This window comes from Vespa crabro, chromosome 8, assembly GCF_910589235.1.
Source record: "Vespa crabro chromosome 8, iyVesCrab1.2, whole genome shotgun sequence".
Lineage (NCBI taxonomy): Eukaryota > Metazoa > Arthropoda > Insecta > Hymenoptera > Vespidae > Vespa > Vespa crabro.
Window position 1 is genome coordinate 1,505,830 of NC_060962.1, and position 12,663 is coordinate 1,518,492.

The 12,663-nt window shown below is 27.9% G+C and overlaps 2 protein-coding genes across 5 annotated transcripts; both read right to left on the minus strand.

Annotated features, from left to right (window-relative positions):
- Positions 1-36: 36 nt before the first annotated feature.
- Positions 37-5,244, minus strand: LOC124425884 (ethanolamine-phosphate cytidylyltransferase). Of its 4 annotated transcripts, none has more exons than XM_046966896.1 (6): positions 5,149-5,244; positions 4,067-4,204; positions 3,754-3,933; positions 3,245-3,671; positions 2,763-2,983; positions 37-1,952 (listed from the first exon to the last, which is right to left on the minus strand). In XM_046966896.1, the coding sequence occupies exons 2-6, from the start codon at positions 4,195-4,197 to the stop codon at positions 1,856-1,858; spliced, it is 1,056 nt and encodes a 351-aa protein (XP_046822852.1). In that variant the 5' UTR covers positions 4,198-4,204; positions 5,149-5,244; the 3' UTR covers positions 37-1,855. The 4 variants fall into 4 exon arrangements, with proteins under 4 accessions (XP_046822852.1, XP_046822853.1, XP_046822850.1 ...); XM_046966897.1 differs by lacking the exon at positions 5,149-5,244 and adding an exon at positions 4,698-4,917 and having other exon boundaries at positions 37-1,965; XM_046966894.1 differs by lacking the exon at positions 5,149-5,244 and adding an exon at positions 4,698-4,916.
- A 1,280-nt stretch (positions 5,245-6,524) lies between these two features.
- LOC124425882 (ATP-dependent RNA helicase dbp2-like) lies at positions 6,525-11,697 on the minus strand. Its single transcript, XM_046966890.1, has 6 exons — positions 11,521-11,697; positions 9,534-10,735; positions 9,368-9,427; positions 7,313-7,543; positions 7,039-7,236; positions 6,525-6,831 (listed from the first exon to the last, which is right to left on the minus strand). The coding sequence occupies exons 1-6, from the start codon at positions 11,526-11,528 to the stop codon at positions 6,680-6,682; spliced, it is 1,851 nt and encodes a 616-aa protein (XP_046822846.1). The 5' UTR covers positions 11,529-11,697; the 3' UTR covers positions 6,525-6,679.
- Between the last annotated feature and the right edge of the window lie 966 nt (positions 11,698-12,663).

Below are 12,663 nucleotides of genomic sequence, written 5' to 3' on the forward strand. Positions count from 1 at the left end.
TTTAACGAAAAGAATATTGAAATAATTGTACGTGTATAATCGCATTATATTTATTATAAAATAAAACAAGGTTAATCAAATATCCTTGCATTACATTTCGTTTAATGGTAACGACGTTTCTCCCATAAAACTATGCTATACAATATGACGATATCGTTACAATTTTATGAATTACGATTCGACCTCGTACAATATCTCGTAGTAACGAACAATTGTGAAACTTAATTTCTTTTTTTTTATTTTTCTATATTTCTGATAGATTTGCTTTTCTCTATCAGTAAATGATCGTTCCAGTTGAACAATTGTTTCATGCACTATTTTGTGCTAATTGGATCTAGACGATCTTTACAACGACGAGACATGTATTTTCTGTCTTCTATATTTTTGGTTTGCACAATTTTTCGAACAGACCCATGAAGCATAATATATTGAACCAACATTTATTAATATAGACTTAAAACTTTATATTAAGTAGAAAATCAATACAATAATGTATCATTACACATAGTACTTGATATTCATATTTTATGAAGAAAAACAATGTTCGAAGGCACACATGTCGTGCAACAATTCTAATTAAAAGTTATTATTCGCTGCTTTAAAATAAATTATTAAACGTTTTGTTGTTTTCGTAATAAATATAATTATCACAAGAAGTCTGTGATATATACTATCTTTTTTTTTACATATTTTATGAGAGAAGCATATTTTCTTTACAATAAAAATTTCAATTTTAAATTAACAGTTAAACCGTTGATTAATATCAACTTAAGGTATATTGTGTATATATATAATGAAAAATATAAATATAATTATAAATATTAAATAAAATTATGTAAAAATGTAAATTGAGAATTTGCATATGCTATTATATGTATATGTATCTCAGAAAAATTATAAGCGTATTGCACTCACCCTAAAGATGCTATTTTTCCTATTTGGTTTATCGATGTATAAAGACACATTTAGCGATCCTATAACTTCATTATGATTCGTAATATTAACAATTGCCACACACTTATATTACAACCTTTGGCTCAATATCATTGTTACGTCTTTGTATAGGCCCATAAAGCTTAACTTGATAATATTATAGTCTAATTTTATTTAAATTAATTGTTTTTAATTAAACTACAAAAAAAGTAAAAATAAAAAATATTTTAAATTAGAATAGTTGTTTCACACAAAAGTAAAACAACTGGACTACAAGAATAATTTAAACAAATGACATTATGAACAATATATATATATATATATATAAAATTCATTTTTTAAATATAATGTTAATTTAAACTTTTATTTCAATGTGTATTAAATAAAGAAAAAAAATTAGAGACAATCTCATTTAACTGCATAGTTATGTTTTCCAGCAAATGTGTATTCATAAAATATAATCTAGTAATTTAGTAGTCACAAGTGAATTTGCATGTATTATACTACGTATTTTTAATAAAGTTACTGTGCAATCAATAATAAAATTACTCATCTCAGTAAAATCATAATTTATATAAATTAATAAAACATTTAATTTACTAGTAAGACACTGTGCTTATATATAGCAACTGTATACGATATTAAATGTTATATATTTTTTTCATTAAATTATGTATAATGAATAGATACTTTATAATTAACAGAAAATTAATAACATATCGTCACTCTATTTTGACGAATTTTTGATACGTTCCAAAGAAAATTTAATTTCTTCATATATTAGTCTTTCAAAATCAGAAAATTACACTTCTATTTTCTTTCTATTCTAAATTGAATAAATTAATATAATCTGAGACTGTATATATTTACAAATTAATTCTATAAAATTGATTATCACACATAGTAATTATGCAAAAATTTATTATGTAGTCCTTCCATTTGTTTTAGATTTCACAAAGGCTTCGTAAGCTGCAAGCTCTTTTTTTTCCTTCTTTAAGTTTCTATCCTCAAATTCCAACCTGTAATTAAACACTTAATCAACGCGTATACAATTTCCTTTAAGTGTTGGGATATGCAAGTAATAGTAGTAAACCAAATTCAATAATCTGTTAAAATCCTTTGACATAAGAAATTAATGTTTTTACAAACAAGTTACGTATATTATAAAAATGCTAATTGTGTGTGTGTAGTTGAGTTATTTAAATAAATGTGTACATATTATTCAGATCAATATTTTGTTATAAATTTGTACATATTATTATTTGTATTATATTTAAACATTATGTTTAATATTTTAAGAAAGATTAATAAACTTTACATAATATTATTCTACACAGAGAAATGTGCTGCAAATGAACAAGTGTATATATATGCTTGCATGAAATTGCATATCCCAATATAAAAAGCATGAATATATGAATGAGATTGGAGTATGTATATTTAAAATTATAAGACATTGATAAATAATTTTAAAATGTATATACTATTTGTTTGATTTAAAAGTATATGCTTCATATTATGCACACGAATATATCTTGCAAAAAAGTATTAATCGAAGCAAAAGTTCTGAAAAAGATAAGTCATATGACAATTAACTATCATTATTTGCAATTTCTTCTTAGCTTACCAATTATTTATAATTGCTATATTTTTTTTTCTTATAGTTCAATATAACTAGAAATTAAAACCGAAACCTTATCATTATATAAAATTCACATTTTTTAAATGTCTGTTATATAATATAGAACTGATGTTGAATAATATATTTGCTAGAATATTCTTAAATACATACCTAACATATATAAGTTATAATAAAAAAAATAACATACCTATGTAGAATTATTCTTTCAACTATTTTTTCTGTTGTCATATCATTGCCACTATCTAGTAACTTAAATTTGTTTTGTCTTTTTGGTTCTACATATGGATCCGAGCCATCTTCACATGGCATTATTGATGTCTGTCCATGACACACGATAGAAACATTAAAGTGTTCCATAAGATCTTTAGTAACCTCATATGGAGCACCAATTACAACTTCATTCACATACTAAATATGTAAAAAATTCAATTCCTTCATTTTTATGTATAAAAAGATTTATATGATTTAAAAAGAAAATTTCACATTTTTTTAACGAATCTTAGTAATGATATTTTTCTAATTATTCAATAAGATAAATATAAATTTATATAGAAAATATTTCTGGAAAATTGTGCTTAATTTTATCTTTTTTCAAGTGATTAAATTAAAACATTTTCGATCTGAATGATCTTATGAAAACATAATTTTTATTTTATGTAAATAGCTCACCTTACATGCTAATACACTAAGAACACGTTCATGAAGATTCATGATTGGATGATTACCGCATTTGTAACGATTAACAGCTGGATCTGTATGGAGGCCAACAATAAGATAGTCACCCTCTTTTTTTGCAACTTCTAAGAAATCTAAATGTCCAACATGGAATAAATCAAATGCTCCAGCAACATAAACAATTTTATCATCTGGCTGAGGACTTTTGCCATCGCTAAATTGTATAATTTTTTGAGTAGTGGGAAGAAACTGAGAACAACCAGTCCATGGGCTTCGCGCTGTGCGATCTTGACCCATACTTTTGCTAGGTTCTCTATCAACGGTATATTCACTATCTCCTTGTTTGAAATGTTGACGTGTCATTAAAAGCATACGCCCTACAAGATCTGTAGTTGAAACTCCTGCCGTTCTTTGAACTTCTCTGTAATAATTATATTATTTAGTAAAACAAATAATTTTCTGTATTTATGTAAAATATTTCTCTTCAGTTCATTTTGTTATACCTGTAACGACCAGCTGCTTTAACTAAATGATAAGTATCTATTCCATCTGCAGTCATTGTTATGTCATCACCATGTACACAGAAATCACAATTGTATTTATCTAATGTTTCCAATGTAGTAACATAAGGAGCACCTTCGACTACTTCATCTACCCATTTTATACCACGAACCATTTTGTATCTGAAATAAAACAGGGAGAAATGTTGTTTAAATCCTGTTTATATTATATATAGAAACAAAATAGAATTATAATATATATACTTATTGATAATACTTTATATTATTTAAATAATTTAATAAATAGAAAAAGTACCTCTCTTGTTCTGTAAAAACTGGAGGACCCTTATGCTTTGTAATTTCTGCATCTGTATGAACACCAACCACCAAATAATTTCCTAATGCTTTAGCCTGCCTTAATGAATTTGCATGTCCAAAATGCACCATATCATAACTACAATATAAAATGATATATTTGAATCATCATAGGATTCAAAAAAGTAAAAGATCGAAGTGAAATATACGATAATCCGACGGTAAGAACATAGCACCGAAATAAACGGAATTGTTTGAACTTTTACATTTACAAGGACTGTGAATATTACTCCAACACATATACATACATTTTGTTCGAATGATTAATTAATCAAGCTATAGTATTGATCGCTAGTCTTTCTTAGAATCACAGAGACAGTGCGTCTCTTATCTTTCGACATATTTTATAGAGCACGTATCGAATAATGATATGCACGAAAATTGATCCTTTTTTGACACGAGCAATAAGAAGAAACGAACAATGTAAGTTTTATAAGGCACAAGTGAAACGTATATTTTCACAGTATCAGCTTATCCTTTTTTTTTCATGTCACCTGTCAAGTTCGCGCGCTAAACACGTGAAAATCGAAAGGTAAATGATACCGCACAATACATTTCATTCATAAACTCACCACCCGTCGCACCAAACACGAACTTCTTTTCGAGATTCTGTCATATTCACCAAAAGAAAAAGTACAAACACGTGTACACCAGTAGACGTTCCTTTTTTTATCTATATTTTTCTCCAATCACTTGATTAGAATATTACAAATAAGATCGAATAACATACATACGTCAACTAATTCTAGAAGCGTACTACCCGCGACACCGGCATTGCAAATCTTTTTATTAATCGAATACCGCTCGTCCCTCCCCACCTTTCCACCCTTCGCTCGTTCATAGTCACGCAGAATGACGCCATCGCGTCATAATTTAACTTACTCATGAGTATAAGACATAATGATGATACTAGAATTATTGTTTTAAATGAAGGAAAGAATATTCTCATATTTTTTCAGTAATTTTTTTTAGCAATTATTCCAAGAAAATAACAATCATGAATTTGTAATTTTGAATACTTACGCATATTAAACAAGTTGTTGCAATACTCGTCAAATAATATTGATCGATTTGTTATCCAATGACCAAAATCAATGATTTTAAAAAATAGCATTATTTAAAATCTTCGCACGTAGTTGCACAATGAAGAATAGATGATGAACATTTAATCATCGGGCATAAAATTTATTTTTCCTTTTTTCTTCTTTTGTTATAATAAAGTACAATATTAATTAAATATGTAAAATTAATGTAATTTTCATCAATTTGATAGATTTAGATTTTGAAAATAGATAAAAGCTTTTTACAAAAATGTAACTTAAAAGTTATGCATATATTGTGTAATAAAAATTATATATACCGATGTTCTTAATAAATGCTTCTCTCTAAATGGAAGTAATTTTCAAGGCTACTTGATAAAGTCGAATGAAATAATCTTTTGTACAGTTATGTTCTCAGTATATCAAATTAATCGACAAAAAAATACCTATCTTATTTCCACTTATATCTAATTGATAAATTCCTAGTTTAACGCTTATTTAATGCTTAAAAACTGTATAACAGTTACTTATACAAACATTTTGACTTTTTATGTACCGAATTATATTTATAAAAATCGTTAAAAAAATTATAATAAAAAATTATATGAAATAATTTCTCAATGGATGAGATATTAAACAACGCCAAAAAAAATACTTAAAAAATATTTTTTATATTAAATTTATTATAGTCTATTATAATATAATCATAGATTATATTAATTTATTATAATCGAACAACATCATAAAATATATCTATGAAGTATCCTGTAAATTACAAAAACATTGTTGGTACGTAGGAAGTTAAAATAAAAGTACCAGTTATAACATCTTCACCGATTTATATCAATGCGATAAAACGTAAGAGTATTATCCATATAATGAAGTAAACTCTGACCTAATCGCATGATATTTGATAAACGGCCCAACCAATAAATGATCAGAAAATTTTATTTCACAGATCTATCAAACGGTGACTGTACTTATTATTTAATGATAAATTCTTATCATTAAATCATAAGCAAGATAATAGCAGAAAATGGTAAGATAACGTACGTGTTCTTTACCAATAAAGGCTGATAATTTTAGAAATTATCGCTTTATAACTTATTGCCACACGAGCATTTAGTTACTTTCACATTATGCCATTGTCGTTAACGATTTTAATAAACATACTATCATTTTACTTTTACATTTATGCAATACTTAAATAAAAAATTAGAATGTATTACTTAATATAAAAATTACCAATATGTAAACAATTTTCTAAAACTACATTGCATGTAATTTAAGATTAGTATTTTCAATTTCCATAAAATACTGCACATTGTGTACGGGTTTTCAAAACAAAATATGACTGTGTCTGTACATACTATATACTATATTTGTCCCATCACAATGAGAAGCGCGTATGGAAAATATTATCTGCTATATTAGACAGAGTAGTTCTCTTTTTGTTCTTTTTGCTTATTATATTACATAAATAAAATTTTATTCTGGAATAAGCTATGTCGATGTTAATAACCATTCTGTTGTCTGTAACTGCTCCCACCACCACTTCCTCCATATGTACCACCATTTTGATTATAACTAGAGCCACCACCACTGGAAGCTCCTCCAAAATTATTTTGAGGAAATGATTTATTGCCATAACCACTTCCCATACCACCTGGACAAAAAACGAATATTTAACTAATAAATAAATAAATTTGAAATTTACACAATATATTCTTGTTTTATAAAATTATATACTGAAAAACAAAATGTAATATTATTTGTAAGAAACACAAACTTTAAATTATCTTGATCAAATCTAATTTTCTTAATTAGCATAATAAAATGAACATGTGTAGCAATTACATTTTAAAATACTTACCACTACTACTTCCACCCCATTTATTTCCACGATCGTTTCCACCAGTACTGCCACTGCCGCTACCACTACCACCGCTACGATCAAATCTCCCATTCCTGTCACTTCCATCACGTCCACCACGTGATCCTCGTGAACCACCTCCACGACTAGTGGATCCACGACTACCACTTCCGCCATTACGACCACTGTATCGACCTCCTAAACAGAAATATAAAATTGATTTAATGAAATTATATGAATCATAATGATATATATAAAATAATTTTATAATTACGTTTATAAATGCCTGGATTTCTTGAAAGTTCATAAAGTTTAGGATTTACAACTTGCTTTGCTTCTTCTAGTACTTGAATAAGATCACTAGCTTTGTGTGCATTTCCAGGTGTAAAGAAAGCATATGCAGTTCCTGTTCGTTGCGATCGTCCCGTACGTCCAATACGATGAACATAGTCTTCTGAGTTGGACGGATAATCCAAGTTTATCACAAATTTGACATCTTCCACATCTATACAACAGTTCTCATAATTATTAGGGAAAGTAAAAAATACTTGATTCTTTGTGGTGGGTAATTAACTTACAAAGCGAACTAATTAAAGCTGCAATAAGTTTCCTTGCAAATAGAATTAAAATTTAAGCTCGTCATAATCAGAGTAGAAAAATTTTCAATAAAAATTGCAATAGGCAAACTTAATGATTACGAATAATGCCAAACACAATATTAATTGCTTTAGAATCAGACACGAAAGAATCAATATCAATAGATAATAAATTCCATTTGCAAGGCACGTTAGTAACATAAATAAGTTGACCACAAAGAGCAAGTGTACATATTATTTACCTGTTTGAGCCTAAAGCTGGAAATGTAAATACATTTTTGGAAATGTAGAGGAATCAGAGCTCAGATGGTTCTCATAGAATTCTCGCTTAATGAGTGAGCGAGCTCTACATTTATTCTTAGTAACTTCACACCCTTCTCTCCCGCACCAAAGTATGGATCTGTGCTGGTATTTGAAAATTTGGTCCTTGTGCATTGCTTCAGTAAGGTTTGAACATTGGATGAGCACCATATGCGCATTCCACTCAACCCCATGTATACTCCATTGTGTGCTTAGCATCAAGGATTTCTTTTTGTTATTCGCTGAAGTTTTATAAAGCTATTACCAACTGCACGGAAGATCGTAATTTATCGATTTACCGACGACTTTCTTCGATATAACGAATCATCTCTCCAACCTGTTTAATAATAAAACCTAACACTGCTTCAAACTCGTAAGTATTTTAAGCAGTCTTGCGATACAATCGAAACATACCTCATAGAAAAGGAAATTTGTAAATTATGATTTTAGAATTGATATGAATGCATTAATTCTGCAAATATTAAAACGTAAATCGATACTATATCCTATTACTCTAATCTATATCTATCCGGTTTAATTGCCCTATATTACAGATTCCCTAACAGTATTACTTCCATACTTTGGACCATCGCAGGTACAGAGTGAGAGTGTGTTTTTTCAAGTGGCACGGCTGAGGCACAGCGTTAGTTTAGCTTGTTGCGAGGGGGCGAAGACCAGCAGTCACGCCCCGTTCAATTATATATTCCAAAGCAAACTCTCCAGAGTTCTTATCATTGATAAAACTCCGTCGCATGTGCCTCTGAAAACACATAGAACAGCACGTTAATACCAGACTGACAAGACTTGTCTCAATCAGAGCAAAATCGAAAAACAAACTTTTCTATCTTCTTACCTGCTCATTTTCGACCTTGCCTGAAATATCTTGGCATACTTTTCACTTTGATAAACTTTTAAAATTCTATATATATTGCTTGTATGTACATGTTCTGAGATTATTTTATACGATGTCATAAATTTCACTCAAGTCACTTTGATTTAGAGTGTAAGATTTTATCAAAATTGAAAATGTATGTCAAAATCCACCTAAACTAATGATGAAACTAATGAAGAAACAAGTTAAAAATTATTCCTCCTTCTTCAGACTTATTTCTAAATGGATCATATTGGTAGTAACATTTATTTGTACTTATAAAGATTTTTAAATTACTGAATCTTCTAAATGGGTGAGAAAAGTTAAATATAAAAATGGCAAAATAAATATAAATTCTAAATCATTAAATACCCTGCTCCATGATATTCCTAAACAATCTTAAAGTTATCTTCATCCACGCTGCTTAGGGACTAACGTCAATCAGTCTGGCACATGCCGTTATCCGTTGCCACATCACAATATTAAGACTCTCACAACCGTGAAACAACCATCGCAGCCTGACCCTTACATCATACCCACACTTGCTAAAACAGAATCTTACCTAAACCTCTTGCTGCAACGTCCGTAGCAACTAGTATTGCTGATCTGCTATTCCGGAATTCTGAAAAAATCATTTTTCAGTAAAAGATAATAAAATAATATGTACTAATGATAAATTTAAATATAACTTAATTTATTTAAAAATATGTATTATCAATATATCTTACGATTTAATACATAATCTCTTTCTTGTTGACTTTTATCTCCATGGATGCCAATTGCTTGCCATCCATATCTATTAATAGCTCGTGTAATATCATCAACTTTTCTTTTTGTTTCAACAAAAATAATAGTTTTATTTTCTGGTTCATTAGAAATCTCTTCCAAAAGTTTCATTAATTTACTTTCCTTTTCATATTCTTCGCATACATCCACTATTTGAAGGATATTATGATTAGCTGCTAATTGTAAAGAGCCAATATTGATTTGTATATAGTCAGTTAAAAACTCTTCTGCCAAGTTACGAACTTCCTTTGGCCATGTTGCTGACCACATAAGTGTTTGCCTATCTGGACGTATTTGTTCTACAATTTTTCTAATTTGAGGTTCAAAACCCATATCAAGCATTCTATCTGCTTCATCAAGTACCAAATATGTACATCTACGAAGATTTGTTGTACCACGTTCCAAAAAATCTATTAGACGACCAGGAGTTGCTATACAAATTTCTACTCCCCTTTCCAGATCTCGTGCCTGTGGACCTTTAGGAGCTCCACCAAAAATGCAAGTATTTCTAACCTGTGAAGAAACTCCAAAGTCTGATGCTACTTGTTGTATTTGTTGCGCAAGTTCTCTTGTAGGTGCCAAAATAAGAGCTATAGGACCATCATTTCTACTTAATCTAGGTTGATGATTAATATGCACTATAGCTGGTAAAATATAAGCTAATGTTTTTCCAGATCCTGTTTGCGCTATGCCAACCATATCACGTCCAGACAAAGCAATAGGCCAACCTTGTGCTTGTATAGCTGTTGGTTCTCCAAAACCTTGTCTTCGAATTTCACTTAAAACATAATCTGGAAAACCACCCTCTTCAAAATAAATATTGGGCCCAGGGACATTAGAGCCTTTCACTGTGATCTCTTTATCTGATCGGTAAGCCTCAACTGTATGAAGACTTCTTGTTGTAACATTAGGATGTGGTTGATAAAAGTCTTTTCTAAATGGTTGCAAAGTGCTCATATCCCATCTAGGTTTTCGTAATCGTTCTCCAGGCTGACGATTTTTAAAATTATTACTCCCAAAATTGTTATCTCTGTTCGCACTACTTCCAAATCTTCCACTACTGCCTCCATCTCGTCCACCAAAACGGCCTCCTCGAGAACCACCTCCACCTCTCCTATCACCACGTTCACGATCACGGTATGCCCTATAATATCATCATAAAATTAAATAATGAAACCAAAATATGAGTTAAAGAAAAAACCTTATTATGAATAAAGCTAATTAAGTATATTGCTAATTAAGTATTTAACGTGTATAAAATATTAATTTGTATATCAACCTAATTAATTCATATTCAAATTCATTAAACACATTTTACTTAATTACATAACTTCTTATAAAAACTAAAATAGAAAACTAATCATACAAAAAATCAACAAATAATAGTGTTACAATGAAATATTGATTTATACAATAACAATGATAAATGTATGGAAAATTAATAAATACACTTAAGCATAACAATTTTAATATTATTTTTATGTTATACAAATGAAAATATTTTTGTGTTTTTGGATAAATACATTATAAGAAATATATATGCATATATATAAATTAGAATGTAAATAATATGAATAGTCATTGTTTGTTAGAACCAAGTAACGTTCATATTTAAAAGCTCTTCGATCTGTTTAACGACACTATGATAACAAAAGATGTTACATATTATAAATTACTTAACTAAACATATATATGTGTAAATCTTTTATTTTTGTAATAATATATTTGATATAAAATTTATAAAAGCATTTCTATAAAAATAAATTAATATGATAATGGCGTTATAATTTATAAAGAGAATAAATCAACTATGACGTACAGTCAACATGGAGAATAGTCAAAACGTAGAATGGTTAGTTAATGTCAATGGAAATTTTTACATTTTTAAAGAATTTTCAAGAATTCATTTTATAATATAATGTAACTTACATCGTCATGAAGAAGCTTATTGGTTTTTAAATAAATATTCCAAAAATTTCTTGAAAAAATCAATGTACTCCCTAAAAGAACACTACTTGACGTCCGATTCCAATGGAACTCACGAATGATCATCATGGTGACGTAGTATACGGACAAGAAATAGTCCCTGTTTTATTTAACACATTATGCAAAGTAAAAATAAATATACATTTTAAATGATTTTTATATTTATTATAATCCATGAATTTTTATTTCATTCGTTCATAAATATATTTTATTCAAATTTTTAAATGATTGAATAATATACAAATATAATATACCGGAAGTCACCAACGGTAGTACAGGAAGGAATATGTAACTGTCAAAAAATATGATTTGTTATTTTAACTTCCCGCGCAAAAAATGTACTTTCGCTATTTGTCAAATTTAAGTTTTTATATAAATGATTCTTTTTGTATTCTGGAATAAAATAAATTAAATTTTCTATATACTTATTATAACAATAAATAATTTATATTACAATTTGTTTACAATTGCGCAACATACAACAAAAATAATTAATATAAAAATTAACTTTTAATTTATGGAATAAAAATATTAATTTTTCTGTAATCAAATATAAAAAATAAAATTAATCTTATTTAATACAAAATGAAAATATCTAAATTCTATTAATTTTATCTTCATAATTATTATAAATAAAAAACGTGTAAATAAATACTCAATAATTTATTAAGAAAAAAACTAAAACTATATTATCACAGTTACAATGATATTAACACATTGTATTGTATTAAACAACAAATTTTGAATAAAGTTATGTTATCATGATATGACTTTTCAATAATAACAAAAATGTGTCTTTTATATTTAGAAGTTAAAAATATTAAATTGTCTATTAATTTTTATTATTTATCGCATAAATATATGTGTATAATATCCATGTTACATATAATATCCATAATTATCTGTCAGCATAGCTAACAAGATGATTTTTTTATAAGCAAGTCTTTGTCATAAATGAATTAATTTATACATTTTATAAACTTAAACAACTAAATTTCAATTTCAATAGCAACGAAATAATAACCTTTCAGTATACAATATTTTTTCATCTAGAATTTTTCTAAATTTATCATACTATACTTAAAA